We start from the raw sequence: 19046 nt of genomic DNA, 5'->3' as shown, positions 1-19046 counted from the left end.
TCATGTGCAACCAGATAGCCAGTATACATCCATATAGCCTCATGTGCAACCAGATAGCCAGTATACATCCATATAGCCTCATGTGTAACCAGATAGCCAGTATACATCCATATAGCCTCATGTACAACCAGATAGCCAGTAAACATCCATATAGCCTCATGTGCAACCAGATAGCCAGTATACATCCATATAGTCTCATGTGTAACCAGATAGCCAGTAGACATCCATATAGCCTCATGTGTAACCAGATAGCTAGTATATATCCATATAGCCTCCAGTACAACCAGATAGCCAGTATACATCCATATAGTCACATGTGCAACCAGATAGCCTCATGTGCAACCAGATAGCCAGTATACATCCATATAGCCTCATGTGCAACCAGATAGCCAGTATACATCCATATAGCCTCATGTGTAACCAGATAGCCAGTATACATCCATATAGTCTCATGTGCAACCAGATAGCCAGTATACATCCATATAGCCTCATGTGCAACCAGATAGCCAGTATACATCCATATAGCCTCATGTGTAACCAGATAGCCAGTATACATCCATATAGCCTCATGTGCAACCAGATAGCCAGTATACATCCATATAGCCTCATGTGTAACCAGATAGCCAATATACATCCATATAGCCTCATGTGTAACCAGATAGCCAGTATACATCCATATAGCCTCATGTGCAACCAGATAGCCAGTATACATCCATATAGCCTCATGTGTAACCAGATAGCCAGTATACATCCATATAGCCTCATGTACAACCAGATAGCCAGTATACATCCATATAGCCTTATTAGCAACCAGATAGCCAGTATATATGCATATAGTCATATGTGCAACCAGATAGCCAGTATATATCCATATAGTCATATGTGCAACCAGATAGCCAGTATACATCCATATAGCCTCATGTGTAACCAGATATCCAGTATACATCCATATAATCTCATGTGCAACCAGATAGCCAGTATATATCCATATAGCCTCATGTACAACCAGATAGCCAGTATACATCCATATAGTCATATGTGCAACCAGATAGCCAGTATACATCCATATAGCCTCATGTACAACCAGATACCCAGTATACATCCATATAGCCTCATGTACAACCAGATAGCCAGTATACATCCATATAGCCTCATGTGTAACCAGATAGCCAGTATACATCCATATAGCCTCATGTGCAACCAGATAGCCAGTATACATCCATATAGTCTCATGTGTAACCAGATAGCCAGTATACATCCATATAGCCTCATGTGCAACCAGATAGCCAGTATACATCCATATAGCCTCATGTGCAACCAGATAGCCAGTATACATCCATATAGCCTCATGTGCAACCAGATAGCCAGTATACATCCATATAGCCTCATGTGTAACCAGATAGCCAGTATACATCCATGTAGCCTCATGTACAACCAGATAGCCAGTATACATCCATATAGCCTCATGTACAACCAGATAGCCAGTATACATCCATATAATCCCATGTGCCCCCAGCAAGTGCAGCCCTAGGCACATGCCTCACATGCCTAGTTGGAAAATCCACCACTGTGCATGGTGTAGAATCACGACCAGAGGTATGTGCTGAGTGTATACGCATAATTATATCCTTACGCTCATCAAAGTGTTTGAAATTGTCAGGAATTGGTATTTTCATCCTACATTACATTAAACCCTCTGATGGCCCACCTAACATATTGGTATTTATCAATACACAGTTCTGGGAGCAGACTTTCCTTTGTAGTGCTATTATCTGGATCTGCTTGCGTTCCCAATGTCTGTCACAATATCACAGCCCTCTCCTCTCTCTATCTGCATCAATGGGAGGTTTATGAGGAAGGGGTGCCTGTTTGAAAGACGTTATGTGGTAAAGTTGGACGGAAGCTCTGAGACTGACCATTCAAAACTTGGGGGGACTCTGGCGATCGACACCTCCAAGCCAAGGCCAATAAGGAATCAACGCACACGGACAAGCATCAGTCGAAATGAACACTTACTAAAATTAAGTGCTCAGACCTAAGTCAAACAGAACTCAAAATGTATAATAATTGGAAAATATTAATACATTTACAAAAAAAAAAAAAAATCACTTATCTATACTAATATGTATATATTTTTTTTCTATGGAAACTGCAATGTTATATGTATCAGGACAAAATGGTTGAATTTGAAAGCCCTGTTGTAAATGAACTACAAAATAAAACTGTCCAAACAATATAGTGTTATTATTAGTTGAGCTGCAGATGTTTCTTCATGACTTTAGGAAATGAAATCTCCCTGTTAGCGCATTGTAGAGTAGATTAACCACTTCCCTGACATAAGGTCAGGAACCAGAGGATGCTGGGATACGGTAGATGACACAAGGCCTTCAGCTTTCTAATATCTTCCTCCTTCAGCATCTGCTTCATATTTAACAATGTTCCCTGCAGAATACATATGTTTTACTGAGACGTTTATTTAGCCGATGAGGTCAACACCAATCAAACACACTGATGTAAAGCAGTCCTAGGCAGCCAAACATCGCGCTGATGATGATGTCATTTTTCTCTGTTTCCCGCTCTAAACTCTGTACTCTGAGGGAAATTCTGTAATTTCTGTGCTGCAGATATTGAGATAATTTTCTCCTCAATATTCAAAATAGATAAATGACACAGGGCATCCTCGATGCGGTACATTCTGCCACTTATTGGGTACATACCAGCGTTAAATACCACTGGTATGTACCTAGAATTGCAATTCTAATTGCCAAGAACAGCTCTCCTGATAAGAGCTGTCCTTTGCGTTACAGGTACTTATTAGCTAGAAGTCCCTTCTGCGCATGAGCAGAATGGCGGGCGGAGAGATCTGATTGGATCCCTCCCAGAAGAAGTGCGATAGGAAGCCCATAGGTTTCTATTGGGTAACGCCATCTAAAGATGGCGTTACCCTCCGGGACCAAACTCCAAAATGTATCGCATTCCAGAGCATTGTACAAATGGAAATGCAGCCAAAACTCTGAAAACGTCATTTTCTGAGTTTTGGCCGCATTTTTGCCTGTAGTTAATCCCACCAACAGGCACGTTTTTGCTTATTTTCCAATTGCTTTACCAGAAAGATGTAGAGACCTTGGCTGGGATGTACTAAACGTGAAAAAGCCGTAAAACCACTTAAAATGCAGTTGTTGGGGATTTTAGCCTATGGGCTTCTTTTCGGCACTCCCCCCCCCCCCCCCCTGGGCGGGATCCAATCGGATCCCTCCCGCGGCCTTCTGCGCATGTAGGACCCAGAAGTCTCTCTGCCCGGCAAAGGACAGCTCTTATCGGGAGAGCTGTCCTTTGCGATATTCTTTTGGACACACCGCGGTAATGAACCGCGGTATGTACCTGAAGACAGGCGGGATGTACCGTATCGCTAATGCTTAGTACATCCCGCCCTTTGTGATACTTTTGGACACAATAAAGATATAATACAATATATAATATAATAAAAAAGTTTCTACCCAGTCTGCGCACAGTCGCCAATAATGGGAGTTCTCAATGATAGTGAGTGTCACCACACTCACACATAGACAATCTTATACACAAAAATCAAAAAAGAACTACACCTGGGCGCTATATAAATATATTTAGAAGTGGATACATCCCTTTCTCAAAGTTGGATCCTTTACACCTTCTCCTCTTCCTCCAGAAAACGGATTGATGTTACAGGGTTTTTTTCTCACGACCAGTTGACATGTGGAAAAATCAACACATGCAGAAACACCATATAAAGGTTTCTTTGGTGGGAAAACATAGCAAGCGTACCGAAACTCACAGTAAGAACAGTGATTAACCACTCATAATGGTTTCTTTTCTCTGTATCTGTCAATGTAGAATAGACTCCCAAAAATTGCAATCAGGGGATACCAGATTAAAAAATTTATTACCAACAAACTTAGTTCCACAGCACCAAAAAGTTAATCCATAAATAGTACAATAAATCACATGCGAAAAAATAGCAACAAATAGAAAATTAAAAATAGATAAAAATGGCAAATGATCTCCCTTGTGGATAACGTGGGTAATGTCATAAACAAGGATTTGGGCGATAGTCCAAAAAGAACCCAAAGCTTATAGAGACATACCTCACCACAGGGGATCTGAAGAAAACACTCCTTAGTCGACGCGCGTTTCGGCTCATATGAGAGCCTTTTTCAAGACATTTAGATGTAATCAACAACAAAAAACTCAGAAAAGAATAAAAAGTCGCCAACATGCACAAGATGGGTCTCATATTGCAGTCATCAGTTACGCAAAAAACTGGAGATGAGGGAGGTTGTAGTGGGATTTTACGTTGGACCAGATGTTGCAGCAGAACAGGGGTTTTGTAGAGATGTATCACGATTTTCTATCTCCGCTGCTATAGAATGGCCAATACACACTGTGTCTATAAATCCCGCACTTGGGCCTCACTTACAGGCCCGTATTCAATTTGCCAGACTTTTCGCACCACATCGGAGGTTTTGCAGGCGAAAAAGTATCGCACGTGTGCCCGCTTATCCCCGTATTCAATTCCAAAGGACGCAAAAACGGGACCCGGCAAAACTTAAACCAGCGAAAAGTTCTGTCACTTTTGCGGAAATCAGCCTGACACCCACCAAAAGATACTCTGACATGAGGGATCACTCTGGCTACCCCCGAATAGCCCAGCTGAAGGTATTTGGGGTTTTTAAATGGTCTCAATCAGAGCTATTTTGCGTTTTTGTAGTAGTGTTAGGAAGTTTTTTTTGGTGAAATTAACTATTCCCATCAAATTTGGGGTACATGACATGACAATGGGTACAAGCATGTTTTTAATTGTCTAAAGTGAAGTGTTAAATAGCGCTAAAAACGCACCTTCAGCATTCAGGTAAAACAAAAAAAAACAGCTGGGGCATACTTGGGGGCCCCTAGAGTCTATTTCGCTAGTTTTGAAGTTTGTACCCCAACTTTTTTTTGCTCCATTTTTTAAAGTGTTTTTTTGGGGTGTTTTTTGTGGGGTTTTTTTTGCATTTTTTGACGCAGTTAGCATCAGGGGGGGTGTACAAAGGGTGCAGAGTGGTTTCCGCAACTCTGCACCCCAAAACCCCAATTCTGCACTTTCTTTCGCCTCCTATTCATAGGCGAAACTTTTTCGTCGGGTTCATTGCATTGACTTTTCGCACCTGCGAAAAGTAAATGTAATTGAATACGGGATAAAATGAAATCAGCGAAAATGACGTCATCGGCGAAACTTTTTTGCCGATTCCGACTTTTCGCTCCAAATTGAGTACGGGCCATAGTTGGATGTGCTTCTATTTTTACTGTAAAATACACATCTCCGTACTGCGAATGTGCACAAAAATGCGCCAACGCATATATCCAGATCTAGATTTTTATGTACAGCTTCCATATATCTCCTTACACATAGAAAGGCGGATTGGGGAAGGGGCGTATTTGGAAAGCGTAAGCAATACAGGAATGACTTTTCAGGTGGACACTTCCCCATATAAAACTCATATCTCTTGCAGAAACTGGAGAGCTAGAACACAGATAGGTGACCAAGATGATATCACCAGCACTAGCTCGCCACTTCTGATTGGCTGTTTACGTACTGACCTCTCCAGGCGATAAAACTTCATTACTGATACATCTACTGTACATTATCTCAAGTCGCAAACCTAATCTCATCAGGGGTGTATCTAGGGATCTAAGCGCCCCTGGCAATGTAATGGACTGGCGCCCCCTATGCAGTGCCCCCAGTAGTAACCCTCCTGTAGCAATCCCCCTATGCTGAATTGCCCCCATTAGTAGCCCCCCCCAATACAGTGCCCCCAGTAGTAGTCCCCCCTATACAGTGCCACCAGTAGTGGCCACCCCCCTAAATTACCCCCAGTAGTGGCCACCCCTATACAGTGCCCCCAGTAGTGACTACCATTATACAGTGCCCCCAGTAGTGGCCACCCCTATACAGTGCCCCCAGTAGTGGCCACCCCTATACAGTGCCCCCAGTAGCGGCCACCCCCTTTTTCAGTGCCCTCAGTAGTGGCCACCCCTATAGAGTGCCCCCAGTAGTGACCCCCCCCCTAAATTGTCCCCAGTAGTGGCCACCCATATACAGAGCCCCCAGTAGCTGGCACCCCCCCATAAAGTGCCCCAGTAGCGGCCACCCCTTACTTCAGTGCCTCCAGTAGTGGCCTCCCCTATAGAGTGCCCCCAGTAGTGGCCACCCCTATACAGAGCCCCCTGTAGTGGGCACCCCCCCATAAATTGCCCCCAGTAGCGGCCACCCCCTATTTCAGTGCCCCTCCCCTACACACACAAAAAAAAAAACTTACCTGATCCTCGCTCCTGACGCGACCGCCACTGTCCGCTCAGTCCTGCCCGCTCTTCTCCTGCATGGGAGAGACATCATACGTCATGACGTCTTGCCCATCACATGCTGCAGAGGGAGCCGGAAGACGGAGATCCAGCTGGCTCCCTCCGCGGACGACGCAGCAGCTACTGAGAGTCAGGCAGGCTCTTATTGGCTGGCTGCTATTACAAACACACAGCTGCCGCTGGCGGCTGCGTGCTTGTAAACTGTGTAGGGCAGACCGCTCTCACCGCGGTCTGCCCTACACTTGTGGGGCCGAGGGACTTGTCCACCCCTTGGCCTCTGGTGGCACTGCCGGGTGGCGCCCCCCTTTGGTCGGCGTCCCTGGCGAGTGCCATCCTGGCCAATGGGTAGATACGCCCCTGCATCTCATGTAGAAACGTTATGTAGACAGGGTCACTTGGTGAGCACTGCAAAATGCATTGGTTTTGCGCTGGTGTGGTCTGATGGTCCTCCCATTGCGCTTGAGACCTAAACGCTCCCTCTTAACCCCTTTATTAATGTCAATAATCTTGCAACGGAAAAATGAAGTCTTGTTTTTGCACCACTCTGCAAAACTATATATAATATATAATTCATGAGTGTCACGGTTTAAAAGGATAGTATGGAAAGTCTATGCAAAACTATGCATACTCCATGCTGGAAAGGTAAGCCCGCCCCATGCATTGCCCAATTTTTCCACTCAGCCTGGTGCCCTTGTGCCATACTTGACTACTTTTGAAAAAGCTTTACAGGGAGATTGTGAAAGCAGCACCTATGAGCGCGGCGGTAAAGTGGGCGTGTACTGCTACATCTGAGAGGCGTGTCATAAAATTGATTAACATCCATATGTAAATGAGCCCCGAAGCAGTTATTAAGATCTACTTGTTGATGAAAACACACTGATACTTCTCAGAAAATACATGTAGCTAGCTATAGGGATCATTGTGCCTTATAACCAATGCAGGGAAATTATACTAATGAACCCATTTGAATGTATATATCTCTGTTTTTTCTTTTATATAACAGTGTCATAATGGGGGTAAGGTGAAATGAGGGAGATTGGTAGACTCTTCAGGGAGATTGCTGCTATTTCAGGGAGTCTCCTTGACAATGAGGGAGAGTTGGCAAGTATGCCTTGTGCTGCTCCGCACAATACATCATCTTTCTCCGCAAACCCATGTGCCTTACAGATACCTAGACTCACTTGCGCAAATCTAGTGACCTGTGCTTTGGCTCTTTTGACCTTGGTCCATGACCATACATAATTACGCCTTCATAACCTTCTGCATGTTGTGGAACCTCTTAAATCTTTTGTACAGGTAGTGGTACAATGATTAATTAAAGCTATCAACTGCCTATAGCATTCCAATGATAAAAGTGAGGCCTGCCATTTCACTGCAGATTGACAGGTTGTCCCAGCAACAGGCTCCACCAAAATGGTTGCTGCTGCTATGGAAACAAGCATGTAAAACATTTTGTGCCTGTGCTCAAAATAAATTGAGTATTCAAAAGCACTACTTCCAGCTGGGCGCTTGCTTGTAGTGAGAGAGATTATTTCTTAAACTGAAATGCTAATAAAATAGAGCAGCACTCTGCAGTATTATAGTCATACATGCCTACCCTCCCGGTTTTCGCGGGAGGCTCCCGATTTTACGGGTAACCCCCCGCACCCCCGGAAGGGTAGGCATTTCTCCCGCATTCTGCCCACTTCCTAGTGAAGTGGGCAGAATGAGGAGAATACCCGCGGCGATCGTGGGTCTCCGTGCAGGGGGCGGGGCTTAAAACGTGATTCTACATGAATCACGTCATTTGGCACCGCCCCTATGCAAATTCTAGCCAATCGCGGCAATTTTACAGCGAGGGGGCGGGGCTTAATGGCGTGAATCGTCAAGCTCCGCCTCCATTGCCTCCCTCCTGCTTCTCTTACCCGGGCTTCTCCCGGGAAGAGATCTTCAAAGGTAGGCAACTCTGATTATAGTATTACAGACCCCCCCCCTCCCCCACTAATACCCCTTTCAGACATCTCGAGATTCCCGGGAATTTGGCCTGCCTCAGCCAAATTCCCGGGAAGCCAAGTCTGTCTGAAAGGTACCTACCCGGGAACACGTTCCCGGGTAGCCGCCCCTGCAATCGACCAGGGTTTTTCCCGGGACTGAAGTCCCGGGAAATTACCCTGCCTCTGTCTGAATAGGGCTACCCGGGAATTTACTACTCCCGGGCAGCACCAAACAGCTTTTACATGGAGTTGGCAGCGCAGAGCGTCCTATAGAACGCTCAGCGCTGCTGCTCTGAGCTGGCAGCGCAGAGCGTCCTATAGGACGCTCAGTGCTGCTGCTTTGAGCCGACAGCGCAGAGCGTCCTATAGGATGCTCAGCGCTGCTGCTCTGAGTTGGCAGCGCAGAGCGTCCTATAGGACGCTCAGCGCTGCCGCTCACCACCCGTCCACACTCCCGCTGGACCACCACTACTGCCCCTATTGCGAGGGGCAATGCGAGGAGCAGGATGCTAGAAGAGGCGGCTCCGGGTCACTGGGGCGGGGGTTTCACGGGGTCACCAAGCTCGGCTCTAGCGCAGCGCCATCAACCTGGCTCCAAGAGTGGGCCTCCCCTGTCACTGCAGCCCGGGGACCCATTACAGAATGGCAGTACTGGCTCCAGCCTGGCTAGTCCCCCGCTCTCCCCTAGCACATCTCGGGGGACATGTCCGGATTAGGCTGTGGCGCTGACGTGTCAGAGAAGGAAGTGAGAGGTGGGGTAGCTACGGTAGCAGCGTGGGATAAATGTCGGTCACACTGTCATCTCGCTTTCTATAAGCACCTACAACACTAGGTATTATCAGACATCCAGTGTGTATAAAACAGAAATACCCAGCTTGTGTCTGAAAGGGGTCTACCCGGGAATTTCTAGACTATGTAGTGTGAAAGGGGGGTCTCCACCAAATACCCGGGATTTTACAAAGGGGAAATTCCTGGGTCTGAGCAGGAAATTTCCCGGGTCGTATGTCTGAAAGGGGTATAAGGGTGACAAAACAGAACCTGTGGCTTCCAACTGTCAGAAGCTTGTTTATTTATTATAGACGTTAGGCTCAGACATCACAAATTGTACATAGACCTGGCCACTTCATGCTTGGGACAATGGACCTCGTTCAGACCCGCTCGCTAGCAGTGTGCGCTGGTTTGCGAACACGCATGCGCACGCTTCGTTCTGCGCATGCGCGAACTACTCTGTGCGATCGCAGCCTGCTCGCTCGCCCAGCAAAGACAGCCCAGTGAAATGAGTGACAGGAGAGGCCGTTTGTGGGTGGTAACAGTGGCAGGACACTAATAACGGGGGTGTGGAGGTGCGAACGCAAGGGTGCCTCGGTATTTCAACGCCGTTTTTAAGGCGTGCATAATTAACAGGCAGCGTCATAGTACACGTCACAAGCCAGTTTTTTACACTGAAGTCCTCGCAGTGCTTGCGGCAGGGTAAGGCAACCACAAGCGCTGCGATCGCTACCAATGGTGCTCGATGTACCAATGTTTTAATACACTTCCTGGAGATGACGTGTGCTAGTGGGTGTTTTAACATATGCTAATGGGTGTCTGGCTGTGCGAGCGATCGCTCTGTGTATGCAAAGTGGGTGTGCTTATGCCTTGGCGAGCGATCGCTTCCCATGCTGTCACTTTGACAAATTTGCATACGCTGGATGCGAGCGATCGCATCTAGCGAGTGGGTATGAATGAGGTCCAATATTCCTATGTATCCTTGACATCTATATAATTCAGTTAGTGCATACCACCCAACAGTCCTCATTTTCCAGGAATTCAGAAAACACTTATCAATTCTAATTGCTGCATGTGACACTGTTGACCAGTCTCTTCTCATACAAACACTACAATCCCTAGTTCTTCAGGACACAGCCCTAGCCTGGTTCTTATCCTACCTATCTAATTGCTCTTTCAGGGTTCATTTCTCTGAATCCACGTCCTCTTCGCTACCTCTATCAGATGGAGTACTGTATGGCTCAGTCTAAAGCTGGGTACACACTGGCAGATATATTGGGCGGTCAATTGATCGACCAATATATCAGGTGCCTGTGGCCAGTGTGTACCAGTGATATGTATGTGAACATCATCGTTCACAGACATATCACGTCGGCTGTGCTGCACAGCCAATGGACAGATAGATCTGTCCATCGGCAAGTGTATACGGTCGATCGGCTGATCGCCCGTACACATGCAGTGGCAGCTGCGGGTAGGGGGGCGCGGCACAACCCCTGGTCACTGGGACCATCAACTACCATCAACGTGAATGAGCATCAACTACTGATATATCTGCAGATCACTTGATCTGCAGATATATCTGTGCAGTGTGTACCCAGCATTAGATTTCAACCAGCCAATAGTATTTACCAACCTGATATCTCTATCACTGTTGATGGCTCAACAATCAACCCCACCCCACAAGTTCGCTGCCTACCTGTCATCTTGGGATGCAGTTATTATGCCGGCGGACGGGTTGCCGGCAGTCAAAATACAATCGCCGCAATCCCTCCTCAGATTACTTACCTAGTTGCGTCGGGATCTCCTGCTCGGGCTTCCGGAGGTGGTATTTGAACCGGCGGCTAAAGAGCCGTCGGTATTTCAATACCATTCCATCATCTTTGATTCTGAACTGTCCTTTGTTCTCCACAATCAATCTGTTTCCAAATCCTTTTACATACATCTAAAAAACATATTGAGAAAATGCCTACTGTATATCTAACACAAGACACTGCAAAACTCTCATCCATGCACTCATTATCTCCCGCAATGATCATTGCAATAGTCTCCTTACTGGTCCTCCCCAAAACAGGCTCTCTCCAGTACAATCCATTTTAAATGCAGCTGCGAGGCTGATCTTCCTTGCTACACGTTCCTTGTCTGCTTTGTCAATCCCTCCATTGGTTATTTCTGTTCTGCAGTTCAATATAAAATAATTTTACTTACACATAATGCTACTTACCAAACTACGCCAACACCGACATACATCTCTTCACTTATCTCAAAATATATCTTAATCCGACCTCGCTCTCCGCTTTGCGTCTCTCATCCACACACATCACCTGCTCCCCTTCACAGTTACAGGACTTATTTTTCGGGCTACACCCACTCTGTGGAATGCCATCCCACGCAAAATAAGACTTTCCTCTAGCCTCCAAATCTTTAAGCATTCCCTCACCTCTTCAAGCAGCTTATCAAATCCCAGAACTGCCCACATAACCTCCATAAGCTATCCTACCAAATTACATCCTCTCTATACAGTCCACACATAACTTTATATATTTTCTCTTTAGTAACTGATAACTAATAAAATAATTGAAGCTTGAGCAAGATGAATGCCTAGAGAGGGGTGGAGCCTGCCCAAAAGTGGGCGTGATTGGTTGGATCATACATGGCACTATAGCCTGTTTATCTTGTATTTTTGCAGCCAGCACTTGAACCTCGGCAAGGAACTATTGTGTATGTTTATTACTGTTTCCTATCTCACAGCAGTGAGCGAGTAGTGTTAATACAACAATAATTGCCATTTTCACCAAAACCCTGCTTTACATTGAACAAAGTATCCCAGGTGATACATTTGGCAACAGTCCGTGAACCTTTAATAAACTAATTGAAGCCGGAGTGAGCTAAACTTTTTCTTCCCTGTAAACTGTATGGACCCCTTTTTTCTTTTTCTGCAGCTGGGACCTGCAATCTCCCCCTGAGTCCTGCCCCATGGTCCAGACTCTGTGAGTCATTTCCTATAGAGTAGACTCTGGAATTGCAACCCCCTGACACCTGCCCAGCTTCCACGGCAACACACTATCTCTGTGTTCTTTCAATTGTCTGTCTTAAATTTCCAGAGTTTTTAAATCTCTGCAGACGGCGGATCTGGGACAGCGCTCAGGAAATGGAGTTTAATTCCTTTTGTAATACTGTCTGACATCTTAAAGGACCTGACAATGATTCCATAAACATTAGTCCATATTTACTGTGTGACATATTTATCTGAAGGCTCCTATAATTCCTATGATCTAGGCCACGTTTCGAGACCGTCTGCATTCAAAGCTTGGCCGTAGCCTGCAGCAGCTGCTGAAGAGCCTTTGGCATTTTTTTTTAATTAAGTTTTAAAATGAAACAGGAGCTAGTGACATCACTGAGGCATTTTGTGTCTCATGCCTCAGTGAGGGCATTAATCTCTAGTGAATTGATAGGTTTAATCCTGAAGAATATTGCCTCAGATAACATAATGTGTGGTCTGAGAGAAGGAACCTCCTTATCAACTACGAGGGGGGGGGGGGGGGTCAGATTCTTAACCAGGTCCAACTGTATGAATGTAGCCAGAGATTGCCTTTTTGGAGACTCCTCCTTTATCCACTAGTTACTAGCAGGTCCAGGAGGCACAGAAACAACCCCAACCAGCAGCACAGCATCTGAGGATAGGGTCCTAAAAGACCCAACATGGCATGACCAATTGACCATCCCTACACAATGCGGCAATGCCACTCTTCGTACTGGTGCCCAGCATTTTAGATGGCTGTTCTGGTTTCATCGAAAAGAGGGCAGCAGAATGTTGAGGCCTACTTATCTTAAATCTGAACTCCCATCTACTAGATGCATTTTGCTAACCGTTTCCTACCCCTAGCTGGACAACAGGGCCTCAGCTCCAAGCAGCCAGTTTAACTGGAGCTCCTCTGGTTCTTCTCACCCCCCTCAGCTGATTTGTCAGAGATTCGGCATTTACCATAGCGTTGGGAAAAATAGGTGGTATATAAAAGAGGCCTCCACATTCTAATAACTCCATTTTATTCTGGTCCTGGCCACCTGCTGGATAAAACAAACTAAGAAAAAAATTAGCCTACCTTAGCCAGTTAGCTGGGCTACAAACAGGTCTTTATTGCTAGTCTACTGCAGACACTACAATAGGGGAATCCTTTATACCACAGGTTCTCAAACTCAGGACATCAAACAGTGCATGTTTTCCAGGTCTCCTGACAAACTCACAGGTGAAATAACTATCTCCACCTGTGGATCTTTTAAAATGTGTCAGTGAGTAACGACTCAGTACACCTGTGCTCCTGCTGGGTGACCTGCAAAACGTGAACTGTGTGGGGTCCTGAGGACCAAGTTTGAGAACCTCTGCTTTATACCATTGCCCTCTATAATGGGGAAGATTTTATCACTTCATCAGTAGCTGTACAAAGCTCAATTTGACACTGTGCACAAGGATCATGGAAGCAGGTGGAGCGAGTATATGTAATCATAAGTGGACCTCCACATAAATACACAGAGCAGGTTTATGCCTTCTATTGTGTATGCTTATAAATAGGGCCGCCGACAGCCGCGCTGGGCTCAGGTGACAGGGGGCGTGGCCTAATCGTGGGATGTGTGACCACGCCCCCTTAAAAAAGAAACAATGTAATTTTTGCGCTGTGTGTCCCTCAGCCCGACGAACAGCCAATGGGGGGCGCGATCAGCGTGATCCCTCCCCCCCATAGGCATAGGAGACTGCTCTGGCAGCTGCTTCAGCAGCCGTGAGCAGTCTCCCAGTGCAACCCAGCACACGGCAGCGTTTGTTGGGCTGCTGTGACGTAAGAGGGAGGGGGAGTGGTGCCGGACCAGGGCCCCCACTGGGCCCGTCCAGCAAACACGGGCCCAGGTAATCTGTACCTGCTCCCCCCCCCCCCCCCTCGGCGCCCCTGCTTATAAACACCCATTTGTCATAAGGGGCTCAAGTAAGTAAGTAATAATTGTTTAATAATGGACACCCCACTAATACGTTGATGGTGTTGGTTAGTATTGCAGATGAGAAGGGCACCACCCATATGTACCATCTGGGGGTGCAATAGGAGGCACCTACCATTCTGTTGGAAGCAGTGTGTGTGTCTGTGGGGTCTATTTAGCAAGCAGATGAGTGGAGAAGTTGCCCACAGCAGCCAATCAGCTCCTACCTATTATTCTATAGACTGTACTTGATAAATACTACTTCAGAGCTGATTGGTTGCTGTGGGCAACTTCTCCACTGGTCTACTTCTCCATGCTTTTCACTGCTTGATAAATAGACCCCTGTAGGTGTCATGTACTATACACTCTAATACACAGGTTCTCAAACTCAGGACCCCAAACAGTGCATGTTTTCCAGGTCTCCTCACAGAATCACAAGTGAATTAATTAGCTCCACCTGTGGATCTTTAAAACGTGTCAGTGAGTAATGAATACACCTGTGCTCCTACTAGGAGACCTGGAAAACGTGACCTGTGTGGGGTCCCGAGGGCCGAGTTTGAGAACCGCTGCTCTAATGCGTATATTTACTAAAGTGCAGGTTTTTAGAAGTGGAGATGTTGTCCATAGCAACCAATCAGATTCTAGATAGGAGGGAGCTCCGTCGTGCGCATGCGCGAGACCTGGGGAGCGAGGGGGAAGCAGTCGCTCCAGGTCTCGCACCAAAGGGGGCGTGCTGTCGATGTTGATTGACAGCACACCCCCTTTGGTGGGCGTGCCGGGGGCGTGGCCGCCAGACGGAGGCGTTCCCATAGAAATGCCTTCCGTCTGGGTCTGGCTCCACTGACATCACTAGTCACTAGTGATGTCAGTGGGAGTGATTTTGGCTCTGATAGAGCCAAAATCACTCCAGGGCTTGCGGTCACCGAGACCCTACCGCAGGGTCTCGTCGCAAGCCCGATGACCATCATCATGGACGCTCGCATAAGCTGTGGGTGGTAACCAACAGCTATGCGAGCGTCCAAGAGGCCGCTCCAAGTTTAGGTAGGAGGGCCCTGATTCAGAGCGAGCGCTCTGGTCAGAGCGTCTGGCTCTGAATCAGGCTCTAAGTTTCCAATAGTCCAGAAAAGGGCAAGCAGCACTACGTAACCTCTGCGGATGAGGTAGGTGCGATGTGTGGATGGTGTTAGTAGGGCGAGGGGATGCCAGGGAGACCATATTTAGCACTGGGGTCAAGGCTGAGGTGACTGCAAATATTCTAATCATTTCATGCCACATATATAAGTTACACTGGATCTAGGAGGAATCCCTGACCTAGGTGACCTCTAAAGGAGCTATTAGCTTTGTCCTAGAACTGTCTGTGCCCAGGGTGCTGCAGCTATGACACTGTTAGTGTCCTTATACTCTGCTAATTACGCCCATCCCCATGGTCACATGACAAGCTGACAGGACGGATAGAGAAAGGAAAATATGTTATAAGTGCTGTCTTCATTTGTCGCCTAAGAATTTATGCACAGCTGGATGTGGAAAATCTTGTCTACCACAATACAATGTACACGTTACTCTGCTAATTTTATATATATATATATATATATATATATATATAATATATATATATATATATATATATAATTAGCATATATATGTGAATAAAATAGTTTATATTACGCAATGCATACACTATTCTTTCTGTACGCCGCACTGGGGAGCAAATTATCCACACAGCAGTGAATAATTGAAGGGTTAACCCAACCCCCCTCCCCAAATCTGATCCTTTTTCTCCATCCATCTGTTTCTTGTTATTCATTATGCGTTCAGGTTCTGTATTCCGTCTCTGGACATGAAGGAGGCAGGGTCCATAGAGGGGTTGATGCAGGAGTGTTCCTGGCTCATAGGCGCAAAGCCACAAACCGTCATGCGTCATTAGTCAGTGAATACATGAAATATAGATGTCACTTCTACATAAATAAGACAGCCATATACATTTCATATATGTATCTTTTTTTATATTATTCAGAACAGAAAACAGAGGTTCCATTATATCTACTATGCAAATTCAGTAACTTCAAACATTTATATATAGGACTTTTCTGATCTGAAGCGTAACAGGCAATCACCAGGCCTGCCAGTAAAATTTGGAGGGGTAGGGAGGGGCAGAGATGTTTTTTTTTATCACGGCCTCCCCGCCCCCCCCCTTCTGTTCCATAGGCCCAGGATCTGCACTAACCGGTGGTACGAAGAATGTTTCTTTGCGAATTGCAAGGTATAAGCGGCAGGACAGAGCCGTAACTAGATTTTTTTGGTGCCCTGTGCCAGAGAGAACATTGGTGCCCGAACCCCCCCCCCATTCATAAGACTATAGGGCCTATTCATCAACACTAAAATAACATTTTTAAGGTCATTTTCCTTAATTACCGTTAGTTTGATGAATAGGCCCCTGTGCACCTGAAAAAGGGCCATGGCTTCATGGGAAGGGCCAGGGAAGAGATAGGGGAGACCAGGAGATGCTGGGGATAAAAGAACAGGAAGCTACAAGTGAGAATGATAATAAACAGGAAAATTGACAGGCCAAAACAGCGCCCCCTGCCCTGCGGTGCCCTGTGCCATGGCACTGGTCGCACTACCCTAGTTATGGCCCTATGGCAGGACTGCGCCCACATCATCTGGTCAATAAAATATATTAAGTTATTGACTTTGATAAAGGCAGAGAGCAGGGGCGGATTTAGAGAGGAGAAGGGCTCATGTGCAGCCTCTTTGCTAGCCTCCTCCTCTCTCAGTGGATTAGTTGTGAGTAGCACTGCGCCAGACCGGGTGTGCGCTGGTCTCCAGGAACATGGCGTCCTCGCCATGTTCCCAGTGATTTCTGTATTGCACATGTGCAGATCTCCAGGAAAATGGCTGTTGTGCAATTTGATTTGATTTGTGGCCCCCCCCTAGACCCAGGGGCCCGCGTGCATTTGTGCATTACGCACCCTGCGTTCATTATAGATAGCCCACTGGCAGAGAGCTTTGGGTTAGCTTCTGCTTTCTCCCTCCTCTGGCTCACACGGCCACTTAATCCGATTCTGGTGTTACTCCATCTTGTGAACTGTCACTTACTATCAAAGGGCCTCATTCAGACATGTGCGCTAACCTGATGGTCAGCGTACATCTACGATGTTTAGGGGTCTGCACAGGCTTTTTTTTATTTGACCCCATCTCTGAATGTCCCCCCAAATGTATCCAATACCATAACTAATCACTGTGTAGACATGCTTAAGGCTGGTACACACTAGACGATGTCTAGTGTGTACCGACCTCACTTGCGATGGGAACGGGTGGGGTGGCGGCAACAGCAAGTGCATACACACTTGCCGATGTCGGGAGCGATGGCGATGGTACCGCCCTGTGGACCTGCATGTAGGTCCGATGGGCGATGTCGCTGGCGACGCACGGGAACACGCATCGTCAGCTACATAGCGGGTACACACTGCCCGATGTGGACAACATATCGTCTAGTGTGTACCCAGCTTTAGAAGTGAGTATAAACTGCCAACCTTGATACTGTAAGCATGGGTAGATTATATATAACTTTATAAAGTGGTCTACGTACAGAAAGCTTATAAATACATCTAGACCCTGAGATATCTGTTTAATGTTACATAATAGCAATATTTTGAAGCCTGCTTTGATTTGCAGATTTGTTTTTCTTGTGCGGACTGCTCTGTATTTTTGGATTATCGTATATTTTGATCTCTTCGCCAGCGGCTCACTAATTGGAAGCAGGTTTCCCGTCATTCCATGGCACAGGCAGCAGTGCGCTCTCACAAAACTCTCCAGACCATTTCTGGGGCACAGAGCTTCCTGTGTCAGGTACATTTTACTGTATCCAACATTAACAAAATGGATCAAAGTCTTGGAATAAACCCAGAAAAGGAAAATCTATGCCAATATAGAGGTAAATTTTGCTTTAAATTGTTATAAAATACACACAGATATGACATTTTTATACATATTTCTGATATTCAAATGAACTCTAAACCCCAAAGTAAAATGCTCAGATACAGTATGCGACACAGCAGCTGGTTTTACCACAGCTTTAGGACAGTATTCTGCTGAAAGTGATACAGGCAAAACCATTAATAATGCAGTCATGTGAGCTGCTGAGACATTGCAGTCATGTGAGCTGCTGAGACATTGCAGTCATGTGAGCTGCTGAGACAACACTGGCCCCGTCCCAATGTATTCGACCAATCCACACTGTTCATTTCTGCAAAGCAAGTCTGCCAATCTGTCACTGGGGGAGATGTATCAAAACTTTTAAAGAGGAAAAAGTGGAGAAGTTGCTCATACTGTAGCCACCAGATTCTAGCTATCATTTATGTAACACCTTGTATAACGTGACAGACGCTGACTGGTCAAACCGGCAATGGGAAAGAAAGATAAAAAAGCATGGTTAGTTAAGCGAAGGCTGTCTGCTGCCTACATGCCCCTCCAGTTGTGGGTCTGAGCTGAAAGTGTATCTTACCTTGCGGTCTCGGCCATGTAGTAGACATGGCAAGTCCAGGTGGAGCACTTCCAATGATTGGTTTCTTCCATGGTTGCGTGGGGGGTCTGTCAGGTTCCTGAGCTTTATCAGAATCTAGAGGTAAATGGAAAAGAATATGGTGGGTTCCATCACATATAAATGTGTTCCTTCCACTATATAACTCTCAGTCTGTGGCATCCTGTTGCCTCCATTCCCTTCCTCACATTATGTCACTGCCCCTGTCACATGTAACCCTGTCCTCACTAACACATCACTCATCTCTTGATATACTCTGTGCTGCTGGTGACCCTGCTCCTCCCACTATATAACTCTCAGTCTGTGGCATCTTGCTGCCTCCATTCCCCTCCTCACATCATGTCACTGCCCCTGTCACATGTAACCCTGTCCTCACTAACACATCACTCATCTCCTGATATACTCTGTGCTGCTGCGGCACCTGCTCC

The 19046-nt window shown here is 46.3% G+C and overlaps 1 protein-coding gene across 3 annotated transcripts in view; it reads right to left on the bottom strand.

Annotated features, from left to right (window-relative positions):
• Positions 1 to 19046, bottom strand: part of PRRT3 (proline rich transmembrane protein 3) — a 108927-nt gene that overhangs the window by 26367 nt on the left and 63514 nt on the right. For all 3 annotated transcript variants that reach the window (XM_088473236.1, XM_088473237.1, XM_088473238.1), the window contains exon 3: positions 18583 to 18696. In XM_088473236.1, coding sequence (XP_088329362.1) covers positions 18583 to 18696 — 114 coding nt within the window. The remainder of the gene's footprint in view (positions 1 to 18582; positions 18697 to 19046) is intronic.

The sequence above is a fragment of the Taudactylus pleione genome, unplaced genomic scaffold, assembly GCF_031769625.1.
Source record: "Taudactylus pleione unplaced genomic scaffold, aTauple2 ptg000133l, whole genome shotgun sequence".
NCBI lineage: Eukaryota > Metazoa > Chordata > Amphibia > Anura > Myobatrachidae > Taudactylus > Taudactylus pleione.
The sequence above is the reverse complement of the archived record's forward strand: the minus strand, read 5'-3'. Positions and strand labels throughout refer to the sequence as shown.